At 39.9% G+C, this 19,505-nt stretch overlaps 2 protein-coding genes and 1 pseudogene across 11 annotated transcripts in view; 1 reads left to right on the top strand and 2 right to left on the bottom strand.

The window, feature by feature from the left end:
* Positions 1-1,654: 1,654 nt before the first annotated feature.
* CCDC59 (coiled-coil domain containing 59) lies at positions 1,655-8,956 on the bottom strand. 2 transcript variants are annotated; one of them, XM_030856458.2, is made up of 4 exons: positions 8,755-8,955; positions 7,452-7,788; positions 6,252-6,351; positions 1,655-4,504 (listed from the first exon to the last, which is right to left on the bottom strand). In XM_030856458.2, exons 1-4 carry the CDS (start codon positions 8,906-8,908, stop codon positions 4,343-4,345), a joined length of 753 nt encoding a protein of 250 aa, XP_030712318.1. In that variant the 5' UTR covers positions 8,909-8,955; the 3' UTR covers positions 1,655-4,342. The 2 variants fall into 2 exon arrangements, with proteins under 2 accessions (XP_030712318.1, XP_060162844.1); XM_060306861.1 differs by lacking the exon at positions 6,252-6,351 and having other exon boundaries at positions 8,755-8,956.
* A 95-nt stretch (positions 8,957-9,051) lies between these two features.
* METTL25 (methyltransferase like 25) overlaps positions 9,052-19,505 on the top strand; it is a 133,373-nt gene continuing 122,919 nt past the window's right edge. For 8 of the 9 annotated variants that reach the window (XR_009565621.2, XR_009565620.2, XR_009565619.1 and 5 more), the window contains exon 1: positions 9,053-9,348. Coding sequence is in view for 3 of the 9 variants with exons in the window: in XM_030856456.2 (XP_030712316.2) it covers positions 9,093-9,348 (256 nt within the window). In the remaining 6 variants the exon portion in view is untranslated. Of the gene's footprint in view, positions 9,349-19,505 lie in introns of all 9 variants that reach the window. The other variant, XR_004039401.2, reaches the window with a different exon arrangement.
* LOC115853071 (LIM domain-binding protein 2-like) lies at positions 11,627-12,525 on the bottom strand (annotated as a pseudogene).

Here is a 19,505-nt window from a genome sequence, read left to right as displayed (position 1 = left end):
ATAAAAAGTATGCCTCAGTTACTAAACTAAGGACTAGGTTAAGAGAGGCAACCTACAGGCTCCGGCGAGCTAATACTCCTAATATATCATCCTGTCTCTCGTGAACAAAAGGAGAAGGGTTCAGCATGGTTAGGGGTACCCAAAGTGGGGGATTGTTGAAGAGAAGCAGTGAAAGCAGAGAAAGCTGCTTTCACTTCTGCTTCGCATGGAAGAGACTCAGGAATTGTTGCTTTAATAAGTTCATGAGAGGACTGAGCTACTTTTTTTTTTAATTAGGCATTTATTGCTCGCAATAACCAGTTAATCCCCCCAAAATTCTTTTCATTGTTTTTTAGTTTAGAAAGTTGGTCAAATGGAATCATCTCTGTTCTGGTGAATGGAAAACATCCATGGCTGACAGATTCTGACCCAAATAATTTATACAATTTCTTAACAAAATTATAGCTTTTTTTCTACATGGTTTGTAAAGCTTTTCAGCAGATATTGAAAAGAGCTATATGAAGTCTTCTTGTGAACTACTTAGATTAAGAGGGCACAGTAATCTACATATTGTACAAGGATGAACTCTCAAAGAAAAATTAAATCCTTTGTTTAGACTGACTTGTTTAGATGGAAGGAAATATGAGAATTCTGTAAATCTCTGAGGTATAACCATCTAGATATACTGTTAATTTTCCCACAAAAATAACAAATATTAACCGTCTTTATCTATGTGTCTAGTAAGGAAAGCTGCATATAAACTGACCACTGTGAAATATTTACTTTTTCAGGGACGGAGGATAGGGCATATTTGTGTTGGGAACTACTAGGAATCTAGAGATCACAATTCTATTGCTCACCTTGAGATCCTGAACAAATAGGGGTAGCCTTTTCTGATCGGTTTCTTAACGGGCTGTGTGGGAGTACTGCAAGCACTAAGATGTGGCCATCCTTATTCTAATAGACTCACAGGAATGAATTTTATTCCTGAGATTTCTTCAAGTTTGAATGGATACTGGGATGACCTCAGTGGGGGTTATAAGGATTCATTTGAATCTTAGTAGGTCATTTTCCAATATTCTACTCACGTCAGTAGAGTCAATATTCTATTCACGACTAATCCAAAAAGTAGAAGGATGCTAACATTGCACCGGAGAGGACGGTACATGTGAATGAACTGCTATAACTTGGGTTGTTCTCATGTGGTGCCACCTGGCAAACCTTTAATTTCATGATGTTGTTACAGAGCAAGTCTCAAGTAAGCTTGCTGGAGCAGAGGCACACAATGGAAATTCGTAAAACTTGCAAGACTAGTAAGATCATAGATTTCAATGTCTTTTGGACGCAACCTCCCCAGTTATTTTATTAGTACTCCAAGGAACAGGTTGAGATAAGTGGTGAGATTTAAAACAGAAAACGAAGCATCCTCATTGAAAGGCCTGCATACAAATAGATATAACGCAGACAGTGCTGTATCTTGAGTGTCATTGTTGGGTCCCTAATTTGACTTCACAAGCCCCTTTCTCAGTTTCAGCAGGCAGCCACTTTTCCATTGCCTTAATCTCTTTAGAGATGTCACATTTCCTAGAATGTTTTATACCTACCATGTGACTGAACCATTTCCCTCCTAGGCATTTACCCAAGAGAAATGAAAGCATATGTCCACACAAAGACCTATACACAATGTTCACAGTAGCTTTATTTGTGGGAGCCCCAAACTAGAAACAACCCAAATGTCAATCAACAGGCAAATGAATAAACAAATGCTGATGCATCCATACCATAGAGTACTTAGCAATAAAAAGGAACTATTGATAAATGCAGCAACACGGATGAATCTCAATTTGTCTGACTGAAAGAAGCCAGACAGAAAAGAGTACCCAGTAGATAATTCCAATTTTATAACATTTCTGAAAATGCAGATTATCTATAGTAACAGAAAGCAGATCAGTGGCTGCTAGGGACCCATCTGGGGAGCCCCTGATAGGATTGATGACAAAGGGCCATGAAGAAACTTTTGGAGATACTGGTGATGGATTTGTGATTGTGGTGTTGGTTTCATGAGTGATTACATGTGCCCAAACTCACCAAATTATACATTTTAAATATGTTCAATTGATTATACCTCAATATATCTATGTATGAAACCCAGGGTCACTAGGCCCATGAAGTGTGCATCTCTGATGTAAGGCTCTCAGCTCCGTGGGTGACTCGATCAAGTGTTCTCAATGGCAATTATCCAAATACTTAAAGAGAGCCCAGTGTTAAACTGCCAGTAAAATGCAGATGTCCCACATTTTACTATAAATATTTCCCTTTCAAACTCCTAGGGAGAAAATAAAGTCTATATATTAAATTACCTTTCAAGTTAATGTCCAAAGGCAAAAAACTCAAAACCCCAAATCCAATTCTCTTGCCCTTATAAGGTAAAAGTCCAACAAGTCCCTTCCAGTTTCTTATTTTGTTCACTCACAGCCAGAAATGTTAATGCCTAGATGGATTCCTACAGCAGCGGCAGCCTGTGTGTTTTACTTGGAAATGGATGTAGCTCATTCAGCTCCTCAAAAGTTAATATTAATTCAACATCAAGTCTATGGTGTGTCTCAATTTTTAAAAGGTCCAAAGAATAGAACATCCAAAGTAATTATAACACTTGCCTCACACTCACCAGATTTACACAGCAGTTATCCTGGACAAAACTATGTTCCCAGAACCCAAGATTTGTTATTGTCAAAGACAGTTCATAGTACAAACTCTATAGTAGAAACTCATGGGTCTGTAGGAAGGAGAACTGGGGATGGCTTCAGCCTCATCATAATGCCAACCAGTTTATGCCAATTGTCAGGGGTCCATGCCCTGCACACTTCAAATAAACTGGAAGAAATTTTTCAGCAAGAAGTTAGATTTATCACCATGTATTTAGCATGGCACACTGTATCTTCTCTCTGGCATTTCAAACACTGATAGTATCTTGTATAGATTTGCTGTGGTGCAGTCCCAATCACAGGGTGTCATTTGTGGTCCTCATTTTTCCTATCTAGTATTATCAAAATCTCTTTATATTCAGAATTTGCTCTTTTACACTGCATTTTATGACTGGCATGATTTATTTATTTACTTATTTATTTTAACATCTTTATTGGAGTAGAACTGCTTTACAATGCTGTGTTAGTTCCTGCTTTATAACAAAGTGAATCAGCTATATATACATATATATCCCCATATCCTCTCCCTCTTGAGTCTCCCTCCTTGTACTTTTTAAATGCAGAATGCTCAGTACAGTGGGAGGACTTACCAAAACCCTAATGCAATATTGGGCTGCATCTGTTACCACTTATAAAGGATTGCGCGTTACTATGCAATGTTTTACAAATATTATTGCAGTTCTTTTGTTTTAATGATGATAACCAAGCCTTTCTCATTTTACAGTGATTGCAAGGAGGCAGGAGAAGCAGTATTCCAGTTCTTTCCCTTGGCTCACAAACCTACCAACAGAGACAACACTGGTAAGGTCCAGTAACAATGTTCTTACATGATAGGGTCCCGCGGGATCTGGAAAGCTTAATTCCTGCTGTGACACTGCTGGGTTACCATCATCATTCAAAAAATATTACACTAGCAAGCTATGTACATCCACTTAAGGAAAAGATTATAAATATCAAACTCTGCTTTATAAAGACCTCACTATAATATGGTGGGGGCCAAAGGTAGAAACCTGCTTACAGGTTTCTGGAAAGACCATCCCCCTATAAAATGTACTTAATTTAAAATAAATTAAAAAGTCGAAGGGGAGTCTCTGCCTCCTTCACCATTCCATTACTATGGAATTTCAAAACTGTAATAGTTGATTGCTAAATTTAAACATTTGATTGAAATGATTCGTTGAAAGCTCTGCTCCCTTATTTTCAAAACACTTTATTTCATCTGAATTTCATACGGCATAAAAGTTATTACATGCTTGAACCTGTTGCTCAAACAGCAGGTTCTTTCAGTTCCTTTTTTTTTTGGCCATACCAAGCAGCATTCGGGATCTTAGTCCCCCGACCATGGATGGAACCTGTGGCCCCTGCAGTGGAAGCGTGGAGTCTTAACCACTGGACTGCCAGGGAAGTTCCCTCTTTCAGTTTTGAAGGCCAACCTTCATTCAGCAGCAAGAAACAAATCATATATAATGCAGAGCATATATAGAAAATTTTCTTTCAGAAAAACAAAAAATATTTGGACATTTTATATTTAGTATAGCTTAGCAATCCAGTCTGTGTTGACAAATTTAGTTAACTGTTAGGAGGGACAGTACATATACAAGAGAACTCATTAGCCAGCATATATTTTAACCCTTGATTAATCAGGCAACATGTCTGACCTAATTTTTTTCTTGTATTTTTTTTAGAAGGTACTCCATTTGTAAATTCAAGTTTGGTTGCCCCTTTTTAGTCTTTTTGCTCAATATTTTGAACACTTCCATTTTCTTCTTTTTGTAGAGCCTTTGAGCTTCTTCTCTCTCTTGTTTTCTCCTCTCAAATTCCTGAAATTATTAACATATATGATTTTCATTAGTAACAAACAATAGATATTGTTCAATAATTTTGTTGAAATAGCTATCACCATGCAAACACTTCAGGTTTGTCTTATATTTTGCAAAATGTGAGGTGTTACTTGTAAGTGCAGCAGTGTACCCTCTTTGCCGCTATGATACATGCTATGCCATAGAATAATGTAAAGTTAGTAAACAATTTTAATTATTTGTATACAAATAAAATTAAAGCACAAAGAAGGCACATTTATTTAATGGTTTCACATTTAATTAGATCCACTGAAGAGTCAGAAGTGACGTTAGAGGTTATCTAGTCCATGTAACACAAATCATTTCCAGAATATCTGGTATTCTTTTAAATTTGCCATCTGATCCAGATTTAATTCAAGAAGCATTTATTGACTACAAGCTATATATATGTAAAATATTGTGCTAGGTATTATGGTTTTGATTATTTAAGAATTAATCATGCTCATTTGACTTGCTAAGATAAAGACTCAAATTCATTGGAGTTTAAAGAAAAATAATTTGAAGTTATATAAACCTGAAAATCACTACTTGAAATACAATATTCTTAAATATAAAAGTTAAAAATTCTTAAATAATGCAATATGTGAACTGTTTTTCAGTTTCCCCTGTAATGCATATAGCCCCCAAATGACACAGCCTTACATTTGTATGGTGACATAATTAACAAAGTGCTTTCATATACGTCACAGCATATTCCATCCTTTTAAAACTTTTTATGCTAGGATTTATCTTCACCTTACAAATAAAGGGCTGATGCTCAATTTTCACGGTTACAAAGATGTAACATTTATATATACATAAAGGAAGTTTTTTTTGAAACAGTAAATGTTTTTCAGTATAATGGTCCATATTCCATCTGGTATACTATTTCCAAAGGTGGCAGGTATCAGAAGGTTGGTTAAAAAAATGCATAATCTTAACAAACTGTGAAACAAAGGTCCAGTTTTTCCATGGAGAAATGTTTCTGCTTTACCCTAGTCTGCCATCAGTTTAAGAATAATCATACGAATTTTAGATGTTAAACTTCCAGATTTCTTAATTACACGATTTGTAAAGCTAAGACATAAAAGAAATTATATGTCAGCACCATCTTTGGGGTATTTTTGATCGATGTGCTCTCCTTTTTAAAGTGATAGATTAATATAGCTTCAATATAAGAAACAAGAAACCACAAATAAAATAATTTTGTTGAAGCTGTGGATACTTTTGTTCTGCTCATTTGAAAAAGGCTGTTATAATTTTGGGTTTCTGAATGATAACAAAGTGTGGTAACTTTTTGCTAAGTTAATCTAGTAAGGTTTTTAATAAGCAAAACCAACTCTTTAATGTAAATTTATGAAAATCATCTACATTTTTAAAAAATTAGTAGTTCTCAAATTTTATTACGCATAACCTCTTGAGGCACTTGTTAAAAAAAATGCAACTATCTGGACCTTACTCTTGAGAAACACTGTCCCAGATGCTCATATTATTAACCTATGAGCAGTACCTTAAAATCCTATTCTTGACTACTACTATCACCTCTCAAGGGTAATATAAACAGTCAAGGAATCTGAATGTTGAAATTCTCCAGCTCTTCTCAGATTATTCATTTACTCAGCAAATACTTACAGAGGGCATACTATGTGCCCCATATTAAGAAGAAAAGCTTACATTTACCCTTAGGATAAAGGAACATGAATCTAAATATTTTAAAAGTAGATCTTACTTGTCTCTTAGCAGCACGCTTAGCTTGTATCTGCTCATACTCTTCCTGTGCTTTTTGATTTGATGTTTTCTTTTTATTTTTCTTTGGAATAGTAATGGAACTTTGCAAGATAAATGAAAACAAATCACAAGTATTAAAAATAATATAACCAAAATTATGACACAATTATGTCAGACAGTATTTGTATAGCCAAATCTCACTAATGCAACTTAAGGGGTGGGGGTGAAGAGAATTTGAAAGAAAGAAGACATTAATTTTATTAGTAAAATGTCCAAATAACATATTAGAAATTTTGTTACAGCTTTCAAGATATAGAAAATAGTAAATGGAAAGTCTTGGAGAAATATTTCACCCAGGGAAAATACAGAAAGCTCTGAAAGATCTGAAAATGTTTAAAAACAGGAAACCAGCATATGAATGGTAGAAATGACAGACTGAAAAAGGCATTAATTTGAAGGACGTTATGAAGGACCTTGGGGGTGTACATGAACTTTAATCCCAAAGTTCTTTGACCAACTTGTCTCTATTCCGTTTCATTTATTTTTTTAATTGCAACCAAGTCTATGTCCTCTTGGAAAAAAAAAAATCCAGGTTAATAATAACAGTAGTAGTAGCAGTTAAAACTCATGTAGCACTTCCCATGTATCACATGCCTTTTTAAATACCTATATAAATGAATTCATTTAATCTTCACAACATCTGAGATAGGTCTAAGATACCATAGCGTGTAAATAATCCATTCTGGGGTTGTACAACATGGCAGCTATAAATTACATACTTACTATTATTATTTGCATTTTAGAGGACATTGGGCACCAACATATTAAAGCCAGCTCCAAAGTCCACGATGTTAAGCACTACACTATAATACCTCTCAAAAATTAAATTATTTTTAAAAACATACATTAATAACAGGAGTTAATCATGGTCCAAGTAAGTTAAATGTACTTGAGAGGCTGAAACCTAAAACCCAGGTCTCTTAATTCCCATTCCATTACTTCTTCTATTAAGCCTACCTGACAATTTATAGTCATTTAAGCTAACATGAAAGCCTCCATGAAAATATTTTCACATAATTACCTGTGGCTTCTAATATGCCTTAAGAAAAATCCCAATTAATACAGAAATTGTTCTATAATCTCTTTCCTAAAACCCTACTTACATCTACAATGAAGAATTTCAAAAGATGGTAATACATACTTTATTCTTATGCTACATTGTTCTTCTGGATGAGGCTGCTCAATGCTACAATGTTCTTCAGACAAAGCCTGGTCAGTGCTACACTGCTCTTCTGGCAAAGGCTGATCAACTTGTTCTTCTGACAGAGGCTGGTCAACTTGTTCTAACAAAGACTGGTCAGATTTTCTAAGCTGCTTCCTGAGTCTTTCCTCTTCAGCTAAATAGAGATGTTTCAGATGATCAGGGTACCGATCCGTGAACTGGGATTCCCGTGAGGTTTTAGCCTTCTTTTCCTTCCATATCAATTTCTTGTAATTTTGCTGAATTTTTAGTTTTCTTCGAAATGCAAAGCCTTGTCCTGTTGAAGAATATATCAGTCATGAATTACTTTCTGAGAAAATAATTTGCATGAAAAATGTAGTTGCTAAATTAAAATTAAAAACTTTTTATATCATCACGTTTAGGTGCTAGAATTACATTATGTTTTGCTGTAAAACGTTATTTCAAGAAAACAAGTTTAAGCTAATGGAATGAACAGTATACTGGTCCTTTGCAAAAAGACCAGGCTAACGGTAATTGTGCAGAACTAAAGAATCTCAAAGAAGGAAAAAAGAGTAGAGTGTTGCACAACTCCAACTTATTGTACTCACAAACAGATTTCTTAATTCATCTAAAACACTTAACCTAGGTCTTCACTAAATACCTCCGGGAAAAAACCCTCGCATCTATTACCTTACGTTAGAGAAAATACGACTGATTTTCTAAAGTAATTCAACGCAAACGAGGAAAGACGGTGTATGACTTTCTCAACAGCAATTATCAGAAAACTACCTATTTAAGATTTATACATTCCAAATGGGTTTTTTAAGTACTTACAAACAGCAAGACAAAATGAAAAACACAAACTAAAACGAAGCAAACACAGTAAGAGAAGACTGGAGGGCTCTGGGGTATTTGTAATCAGCAAGAGTGTGGGGCAGTACATTTCCGGCCTCGCCTTCTATCCTTTACCGTAATACATGCACAAATGGACTCATAGATTCTCTCTGCTTACGGTTTCACGGAGAAAATGTAGACGAAAAGAGTTCTCATTAAAAAATGGGATTAAGTCGAGGAAAATGTTGAAAGATTTAGAGCAACACTGCCTCGCCTTCCCATCCAGAACTCTGAGACGCCCACGGCTTCAGCAGATTTAAGAATAGATTTCTCTGCCCCAAGTACGGCTCGGTCTGATTCCTAAATCCTTCCCAGCTTGGGCGGATCGCGTATCCTAAAATTTCGCAGGCCCGAGGACTTGTAAAAGGCTGCCTTCTTACATACATACCCTCGCGAACGCTCCCCGCGAAGGCCTGCGGATAATTAGGTCGCCACGTCCTCCGTTTCATATTCTTATTTCTGAATCCGACCAGTGAAACGCCTTCGCCACGCGACCCAAACCTCCCTGTCTGCCCCCTTGCTGCATGCCTTACCGGCGCCATGGCACACCAACCGCGGCGCCAGAAAACCACAACTGGCGCGGTAAAAAATACGTCATCAGGCAGAAGCAATCAGCCGCCCACCCACAGTCCAGATCGGAATTCTACTTATCCGGCCTATACTTTCCACTGAGCCCTTGCCTTGCGGCCACGTTTGCGCCACCTACAGCCCGGGAGGGTGGGCGTCATGGCGGCTTCTGGGCCGCTCCCGGTGACCCAGGACCTGTCCACGTTGCATGCCAAGTTGCAGGGGCTGCTGCGGTTCCTGAGGGAAGCCCTGTCCATTTCCAGTGCACATACGGTGGACTTCTACACAGAGTCCGTGTGGGAGCAAGTGGTCGACTTGCCCCCGGAGACAGTGCTGGCGGTGCTGAGATCGGCGGCGGAGGCGGAGGCCCAGCCCTCGGAGGCGCGCCTCCAGGTGGAATCCGAGAGTGGATCAGGTGAATGGAGGGTGGGCGGGGCGTTCAGGAAGGCGGAGAGACATCCCGCCCAGTGAAGGGTGGTGTACCGTAGCGGAAGTCGAGCGGAAACAGGTACGCGGCGGGACTGGCACTGGCGGGGCAGGGATGCGCTGCCTGGTAGCGAGCGGAGCCCCTTCTCCGCTTCCTGGAGGCGTGGGGCTGGACACTCCTCCCGAATCCCCTGTCTTCCATGGTGCTTGTGTATTTCCACAGTTTAAAGAGAGCAAGAAACATTGCTAGGACCTTTCTTCATTTAGTAATTAAACAATCATTTTCTTAACTGGAGGGGAACAGTGCTTATAGATTGCATGTGGAGCACAGCAGAAGATAAATCAACACCTAACAATCAAGATCATTTCAAATGGTGATTATAGCCGAGAAGAAAATAAAACCAGTCAACTGTGATAGCGACTGTGTGAGGAGGCTGCTTTCACCTGGTTGGTCATGAGCATGAGAAGGCGCCGGCTGCAGTGAGCCGCAGGAAGGGATTTCAGGCCCACGGAATCGCGGAGGCCCAGGGCAGGAAAGAGCGGGGTGGGTTGAGGTTCAGATGCCTGAGTGGCTAAAGCCAGGTGCCGGGCAGTGGCAGGTGCGGCCAGGGAAGTAGGCAGAGCCGGATCGCGCGGGGCTCTCTGGGCCTCGGAAGGATGATGGGTTTGAAGTAGGATGAGAAAGCTTTGGGCAATTTAGTCAATATAGTGCCTTAATATACTTTACATTTGAAAAGATAACTGTGATAGTTATTTGAAGAACAGACTAGTGGGGCAAATCTGAGAGGCCAGTTAGAAGGCCATTTCAGTAATACAAGGAAGAGATGAGACGATGGTGGGCTAGGATGGTAGTACTGAAGACCGGGAATATTTGCTATCTCCTTTGAAAACTGTTTATAAAATATCTACTACTGAAACTTAGATTCTACTAAGGCAAGTACATTTTGGAAGTAGTATGATGAGAAGACACCAGCAGGATCCTGGGATTTCTTCTACTTTGTTTCCAGGCGGTCCCAACCTTGCCCTTGCTGGTGAACTTTATTCACTTGAGCATTCTCTGAAGGCAAAGCACCACTGGGGGGCCTTCCTATGATAGAACTTGGTAAATACTGGTTTCTTTAAAGTCATGTTTATTGTTGGAAAGTTAGGCACTTTTTTTTTTTTGGTCGTTAACACAGTTTATTATTGGCACACTTAACAGTAAAGCATACATAAAATCCAGCTGTTTTATAACACACGGAGCCACTGTCTTTACACGTATAGAGGAAGCATTAATATGCAAATGGGAAAATTAGTTTTTTTATAAAGTTTCACATAAATACACTGGAATTGCTCCCAAAGAAAAGTCCCCATAAAAGAACCAGGTTAGGGCTTTACAAAATATTATACAGGAAATATACTATGAAAAGAAACAACAGTCAACTCAGATACAACAAGAAAAACACAAAAGAGTTTCAGATTTATTAAACTGCCCACAAAATTAATGGATTACATGGCTTGAAAATATTTGGATCAACAGAAATTTTACAAACGCCTACGTTCTCAATGGGCCAAGTGCCTTTCTTGACATAAAAATCTGCCTTGGTGCCTTTGATGACAAAAAGGCCTTTCTTGTTTGAGCACTCGGGCTCGATTGAACCAACTCAGGATGGAGGACCAATTGACATTAGCTCGGCCATAAATTACCCTGCCGGGCCCTCTTAGCTGTTACCTTATGAAAGAAAAGGTGAAGGGGGAAAAGAAGATAAAGGTACATTTAAATTACTTTCCAAAAGTGGATTTTTTCCTTTTCTTTTTTTACTGAAACAAGTAACTTTCAGATGCAAGTCAAAAAGCAGAAAATATTTTACAGTATTAAAAAGTCTATCTGTAGTTGGGTTCGGCATAGAATGAGATCCTGAGCACTGAGAGTTTATTAACAATATGGCGTTTGTTGGATGGTTGGGTGGGGCGGGGGGAATGAAATTAACAAATGTGGTTAAAACTGAGCTAGGAGAAGCCTAGCTTTTGCTCTTATTTTAATTACGATCACTGCCAGTATCTGTGTTACCTGTGAAGGCCTCCAGGGAGGGGTCATGGAAGTTTATTTGGAATGATCCTCTCAATTAAAAAAAGAAAGAAAGAAACTCAGATCCCTGTGGTTTAGGAATAGTTATTTGCATGGAAAAGTTTTAATGTCTCTTCCTTTCTCTGCTGTGAGTAAGGATCTGAAATAGTGATTGTAACTCACAGGGGCTATTGACAGTGGATTCCGGAGCTGGTCAATCTTACTGGGAAGCTTGGGGTGGGGGGTTTTCTGATTTGGTCTCTTGAGTGGTGGGAGGTTTACTGTTCCATGGGCTACTGTTCCCCAGGACTGGTGAACTGGTGAAGTCTTCCTCGTCGTCCATGCCGTTGGCTGCATCATACTGTGTGTTTTCTAATCTAGTGATTAGCCTTTTGTCCTCATCCCCAAACTCCCCTCCCATCAGAGTTGGCTCTCCTACCACCATCAAATCCTCTGAGGAGGACTGGAAGTGACTCCTTCAGGGCCCCTCAATGCTTCTCCTTAAATTGGCCAGAAGGGGTCACTGCTGTTGAATGACACAGGTCTCCATCCCTCCCAGGGTTGAGGCTGCAGTTCGGGATCGCTCCTAGCCCAGGTACCTGACTGGACAGACTCAGGTTGGCAGCTGGCGTCTTCTTGCCGCCCGTGCTGTTGGCAGTGTTCCCAGTGCTGCTGCTGGAGGTGCTGCTGGTGGAATTTTTTTCTTTTTGTCTGTTTCGTTGTCGGTTGCCTTGTGGGTTCTGGCAGCGCCACCATCCGCCGCCACTTCTGAAACAAGCAGGTCTTCAGGCAGTCTTGTGGACTGAGGTTGTAAGTTTTATGTCTGGACATCAGTTCCTGCATTGGTTCCAGTATTACACACAACCTGAGGTAGTTGACGGTGAAATTTGTTAGCCCCATCCTGGTGTTTTTGGACAGCTGATCCAGGACTTGAGGATCTTGTGCATGTGTGGCAAGAATGCTTCTTGGGACTAACTCTCTGTATTGTCTAATGGTAAAGTGCCATGTTTTTATTCTCATGAGATCATCAAAGGTGAACTCCAAGGTCAGTCTACCTTCTGTACAGATCTTGGTAAACATGGGCTTCCCGTGCTGGGTGACCATCGCGCGCTGTCTCAGTCCACCATGATGGATGAGCTGTGGTAGGATTCTTCTGAGTGTTTGAGAATGTAATACAGGTCAGTATTACAAACACAGTGCTAAAGTAACGGGGGATGAGGGTCCTGCCGATAGCTGCTAGTGTTGGAGGGTCTCCTGCGGAGGCAGGGCGTGGCTGTGGCACACCGTGGGGACAAGGACCCTGGCGGCAGAAGTTCTGGGAAGTACTCCTTGGCGTGAGCTGTCCCAGAGTCTGCCGTTAGCCCCACCAAAGAGCCGGGTAGGCTCCAGTGCTGGGTCGCCTCAGGCCAAACAACCAGGCACTTCTTCAGTTTACTCTCATAATGCCTAATACCTGTGATAACGTGGCAACTTAAACTCCAAAAGAGTTTAAGATCATGTCTGTCCTGCTGTATTCCAGCACCTAGTAAAATACCTAGCATGCATAATTACTCAATGAATATTTGTTGAATGAGTTAATGAATGACTCATTCTGGCTTCCAAAAGAGTAAAAGAAACTAATTAAATATGAAGCCCAAGACTTTCATGTGGGTTTAGCCTAGGCTTCATACAGTGGAAGAATTAGATTGTTTACATATCCTAATAATAACAATAATAGGATTAATTGATATTTACTATTTTCCCTGCAGTGTGTTGTTTGTTTGCATATTTTCCCTTTTAATATTTACATTAGTCTGGCGAGATGGGTTCTGTTTTCCCCATTTGTGAAATTGCCAGTTGAGGAGGTAATATACTAGGGGCACAGCTTGTAATGGAGATGCAAGCCTGGGTCGTTGGACTCCACAGAGTCTGAGGTCTTTACCACTGTGATAAAGGTTTTTCTGGATTATTTAAGATTGAAGTACAAAGGGCATTTATTATCAAAACTGATATTTTGATGACATGGATACATTTCTTATGTTTTGTTTTGTTTTTATTGTTTCCCCTTCAAGAATGTAAGAATTGTTTTGTTCACTGTTGTATCTTTAGTGCCTAAAATGGTGCCTGGTCAGAGTAGGTGGTTGATAAATATTTGACGAACAAATAAATCAATAATGCCACTTATTTGTTCTCTCAGCTAGGAACAAAATACATCTTTTGAGAAACACAACCAATTTTGTGTCAACTCAACAATAATGGAATCTAGACTAGATTATTCACCTTTGAAATGTCTCTGACCCTGCCGAATTTTATATACAAGATATTCAATTGTACAAATGGTCTGCCACCTCCAGTATTAAAAATAATGAATTTTTTATAATATATGCTTGTAAGGAATATTAATTTTTGTTTATGTAAAGATTATGTAAATATGGACATTTTCTCCATTACTATATGAAGTCTAATGTTTGTGTCAGAGTATTTTTTTCTCTTTGACCAGATTTGTATCTTATTAAAGAATTGTTAGTTTCTCTATAAGGATAATTTAGCACTTAATTTTTATACTGTTGAGTCAGGGTACAGATTCCAATTCTACCAGCTCTGTGACGTTGGGGAAGTTTGTTCATTCATTCATTCATTCAGGGAACATTTGCTTAGTGTCTGCTGTGTGCCAGTACTTTTCTAGGAGCTAGGGAAATAGTAAATAAAGCAAATAAAAATCCTTATCTTCACCTTGCTTGCATTCTAGAGGGAACAGAGATAATTTTTTAAAAGTGCCACAGAGAAGAATCAAGTAGCAAAGAGAGGAGTAAATAAGGGGATGGGCAGGAGGAAGATATGTTTGCAATTGTAAATAGGTTGTCCTAGCAAAACTTCATGGAAATAACTCTGGACAAAAAATCTAAATAAGGAGAAAATGGAGTCATGAAGCTATCTGGAGGCAGAGCATTCCAGATAGTGAGAACAGGGAGTGCAGAGGCCCTGATGTGGGAGCAGGCATGGTGTGATCAAGGAGCAGCAAGGAGACCTGAATGGATTTCCATTAGGGTCTCACAAGAAGTGTGGTTTTCTGCCAGCTTGATATGAGGAGTTACACATGCACAGTGTGTGAAAGTACACTAGCATATGTTTGGCATAATCATTTGGTATTTTATGAGACCAAGTTCTTTCTGAAAATCCTCAGTGTAGCCATTTCAGTAGATTTCTCTTGCCAGGTGATATTCTGGCCTGGTCAGAGTCCTGAAAGTTTCTTTTCCTCTGTTCATCTAAAAAGAACTAGAGAGAAAACAGTATTAATTCTCCACAATTAAAAAGGAAAGATGGTGAAAATAACTATTTTAAGGGCATAAATTATGGGTGTTGTGGTTTGAATTGTGTCCCCCCCAAATTCATAATTCGAAGCCAAAAACCCCAACGTGACTATATTTGGAGATAGTCTTTAAAGAGGTAATTAAGGTTAAAAGAGGTCAAAAGGGTGGTGCCCTAATCCAATAAGAAGAGGAAGAAACACCAGAAGGGTACACACAGAGGAAAACTATGTGAGGACCCAGTGAGAAGGCAGTTGTCTGCAAGCCAGGGAGGGGGGCTTCACCGGGAACCAGCTAGCTCCGCCAGCACTTTGATTTTGCACTTCCAGTTTCCAGACTGTGACAGATTTCTGTTGTATAAGCCACCCAGCCGGTGGTATTTTGTATGGCATCTTGAGCAGACTAATGCTATGGGCTTTGCAGACTGACTGCCTGGTTCAAGTCCTGGCCTCACCACATCCTCGTTTGGTTAGCTTGGGCTACAACTCTTTGTGCCTCAGTTCCTCATCCATAAAATTGGGATACATAATTATAGTACCTACTTGATGGGGCAGTCTGAAAGTTATGTGAGTAAATACATGGCAAGCGTTAAGCGGAATATGCCTAACAAAGAGCAGCGCTTAACCCACGCATTCACTTGACTCATGTTTCCTGAGTGCCTTCCACCTACCAGGCCCTGTTCTAGACCCTACTGTTATGCTACTGAACACAATAAAATCCCTGCGTATGCGGAGCCTATGTTTTAGTGAAGGTTGATACCCAGAAAACTGTATATGCACGCGCACACACACACTCATTTTCCAGGAAGGGAAAGTGAAAAATGGTCTATCTGAGGGAAGAGTGTGTCGGGCCAGGTGAATAGCAGGCACCAGGTGGGAACATGCTGTGTGTGCTGGGAGCACAGCAGAGCCATCCAGGTGAGACTGATCAGAGATGAGGTTTGAGTAGCGGCCTGAGGCAACTTCATGTGGGACTTGCAAACCATACTGAGGGCTTGGCTTTTACTCTGAGTGGAATGGAATGCTCTTCAAGGACTTTATGAGGGGGTATGCTGTGTGATTTATGTCTCAGAGGGATGACTCCGGCTTCTTTGTGGAGAAGGTGAGGGTGGAGGAGGTGAGGGTGGAAGCAGGAGGACAGGATAAGGCTATTAAAATAGTCCAGGGTGGGCTTCAGGTAATAATGGCTGCTTGAAGAGGTCAGGCAGTTCCTCCAGCAGGTAACAATGACAAACACTGACCGGATTATTAAAAACTATTGGAAGGTTCTGGAAGGTGACCAAAGGAGGACAGAAATACGAGCTGAGTTTGCTGTTGGAAAACTGCTACTGATTGGGAAGAACTGTGAACTCATGACTTTCTTGCTGGGGGTGCTCCAAACCCCCCTAGATCTGGCAATCTGGAACGACATTCTTCCCAGCTCAAGATGGCCACAACAGAGTTCAGAGATGAGAGCAGATGGAAATTTAAGGAGCACATTCTGGAAGGAGGGCCACAGAAGGGCTGAGATCTAAGATGTGAGTATAAACTCTGGCTAAAACCCTGGATGAAGTATAGACACACACCCCCTCCCAAACACACACACACATGTGCACATGCGGGCACGGGAGACTAAGAGAATCCAGCAAAAACACTGACGAAACTAGGGGGATCGTGAACCCTTGAAAGACAGAGCTCCTGGCAAGATGTGCAGACTTGCTGCACCTTTGACAGAGTATATTCCCCAAGCTGTGTATACAGCTTGGGTGGCAAAAATCAAAAGCCTGATTGAATTTCTGTATCAATGGGCAGAATTCAGGGCTGGCAGAGTAACTGGAAATTTAGGCTGGGGAGCGTTGGAAACAAATGTAACCACAGAGAGGATGAGCCCCCCAATCTGACTATCAAATCCACCCAAATCTTCATCTGCCTGCTGAACTACACAGGCTCAGGGATACCCTCAGGGGGCAGGCTAATCAGCAACTGAGCAGAGACACCAGCTGCTGCTCGCTGAGGGGGAGATAGATTTCAGTCTGAGTCCAAGCAAGTTCACTTCTTAGTAGAATAACAACAACAAAATCCTTAGAAAAACAAAATAGATCCACTACAATAAATTATCCACAATTCTGCTTTTCAACCAAAAACTACTAGATGTGCAAAGAAACAGGAAAGTATGACTCATACTCAGGAAACTGATTCCAAGTGAGCCCTGATGCTGGATTTAAGTAGCTGTGTTCAGAGAATTAAAAGAAAGTGTGACCCAAGGGGGGAGAAAATGAGTTAATAGGAGCCGATCCTGATTGGGCTCAGATGTTGGATTTAAGTGGCTATCATAAATATGTTCAAAGAAATAGAAGAAAACAGCCTAAGAATTAAAGGGAAACACAGTATTAATATTAATTATACGACCTCCCTTATAATTGTTTTCATTGGAAGCGTACACACTCATTGACAATTATATCGTTACACACGACCTGTTGCTGATGACACGCTCTCACACAGTTTCTGTGGGGTAGGAATTCGGGAACACATTAACGGATGGACCTGGCTTAGGGTCTCACGGTTTCACAGTCCACTTGCTGGTGGGGCTGCAGTTGCTGAAGTTGGTTGAGGTTGGGGAACTTGCCCCCACAATGTCTCACTCACATAGCGGGGTAGTTGGTGCTGCCTGTTGGCACAGGGCCTCAGTTTCTCACCATGTGAGCCTCTGTGGGGCTCCTTTCATGAAGGCCGTTGTGTTTGCACGATGTTCCTGTTTTTGTCTGTGCTCAGTCATGGTTGTGGACTTCGCATGGTCACAGACTTGGTCTGATATTGGTGTACTACTGTAAACGCTTTCATGTTTAATAGGGAAGAGTGTGGTCTGTGTGCCAGCGCCAGCTCCACCCCAGCTATAAGCTGCTATCTCTCTGTCACAGCTGATTGTTATTGTTGTTATTTTTTTCCTTTTTCACAAGTGTATTACCTATCTTACAAAGTTGTAGTAAAGCTGAAAAATGATGTAATGTGGCTCCTAACATAGAACTGGGAATATAGCATGGATTCAATAAGTTGTGGCTAATAAATGATGAGGGTTGTGGTAATGATGATGTTGGTGGTGATGGTGTAATTAGGTCTTTCTTTCCTTGGAAAAAATAAATTGTCAGGAACTTCTGGAAATGTATGTGCTCCTATAACACCCCATATACTCTCCCATATCAACACAGGTCATCCTGTTGTCATCGTCCACTGGCTTGTCCCTATCTGCAGCTAGATTATAAACTCTCTAAAAACAAAAGTACAGTGTTTGCCTTTTTCAGTTTTGTGTTCTTACCACATTGAACAGTTTCTGCCATATAGATGAGTAAATTATTCTTGAAGATCGAAGTGAAGCATAGATCTATAAAGAATGTTATTGAAGGTACCCATGGAAATATGGTACTGAACTAGATAGCTATGGTGTGGTTTCTGTCCATATTATGTTTGTCATCATTGTTTTTGTATGACTTGATCCAACTCATAGGTTTTTTAACTTAATTTGCTATTCTTTTCCTGTGTGAAAATGCAGTACTTCATTCAGTACATTGAAAATTACAGAAAGATACCATGAGAATCTGGAGATAAAATCAAGGCAGGCATCATTTCAGGCTAAAATTTCTGAAAGTTTATCACATATATGGGTGAGATTAACCATCTGCAGAAAAAAGCCAGTAGTGATAGCTTCTAAATACTGATAAAACGAACAGTCTCCTATATCTCCTCTCAAGGATTAAGATTTTGTTTTCCCCACTTCAAGGGACCTAGGCTGTGTCCTTAGGAAGTAATGACTACATATATAAATCTGTAACATTCTCAAGTGAATTATCTTTTGGTCTTCAGGAGTTAATTGGTCTTCATAAGTATAGAAAAATCTTCCAAAAGGCAAAACGGAAGAGATTCTGAGTTAGGATAGCCAAAATACTTTATGAAACCAACATAGATCATGACTACACAGGCCACTCAAACAGCTACCCAGCTTGATTAAAATTTTCTTTAAGAATATCTGGCTTTATTTGTTCTAGTTGTAATTCTAAAATTAGGAGACAGTGTCTCATCAAATGAGTGATATGGGTTATCTCAATGTAAAGTAATAAGTTTATAAAGTCAGTTTCTTGTAACTTTGCTTAGAATCAGTTGTGGAAAACCTATTCAGCTCTCAGGAAATCCAGGTTTCTGTGCCTGCAAAGCCATCCTCTGTGACTTTGCCAAAGCCCAGGGCTGCTCTAAGACTCTTTCAAAGCCTCCAGGGCCTCTCTTGACTCTCTTCTTTCAGCTTCTTGAGGCCCATATGCTACTTCTCCTGTTTCTTGTTATCGCAACTTACATGATCCTTACCAGGATTGGGTGCTGAATAAATGTTTAGAATTGGTTCCTTTTGGTGAGCATCTGCATAATTAATTTACTGTCATTTTAATTGAACAACACAGGAAGTTTTTGCCTATGATAGATTATTTTGTTGCGGTTTCTCTTAAAGTATTTTTATTGCACCTCAATAAATTAAATTGCTTCTTGGCCATTCTAAGTATTTTTTTCTTGGTGGTGGTGATGGTGGTGATTATGGTGCATTGAAATTGTGCTCACATTTAATTTGAAACACATGAAGCCAGAAAGCATGTTGGAAATAGAAAGTGAGAACAACAGAAATAATTAGTGTCGTCTGTTTTACTCTGTCGTATTTAACTTTTATCCTTTCACTTTCCATATGTATTTTCCTGAACTCTATTTTCCCTTTTTATATTTTTCTGGGTCTTTTTAGCAGACTTCAAGTGTGGAAATAATTTCATACAACAAAAAGATAGTGGCAACTGTCAGCCCA

Source organism: Globicephala melas, chromosome 10, assembly GCF_963455315.2.
Source record: "Globicephala melas chromosome 10, mGloMel1.2, whole genome shotgun sequence".
Lineage (NCBI taxonomy): Eukaryota > Metazoa > Chordata > Mammalia > Artiodactyla > Delphinidae > Globicephala > Globicephala melas.
Note: the sequence above shows the minus strand (reverse complement) of the source record. Positions and strands in the feature narration are given on the sequence as shown.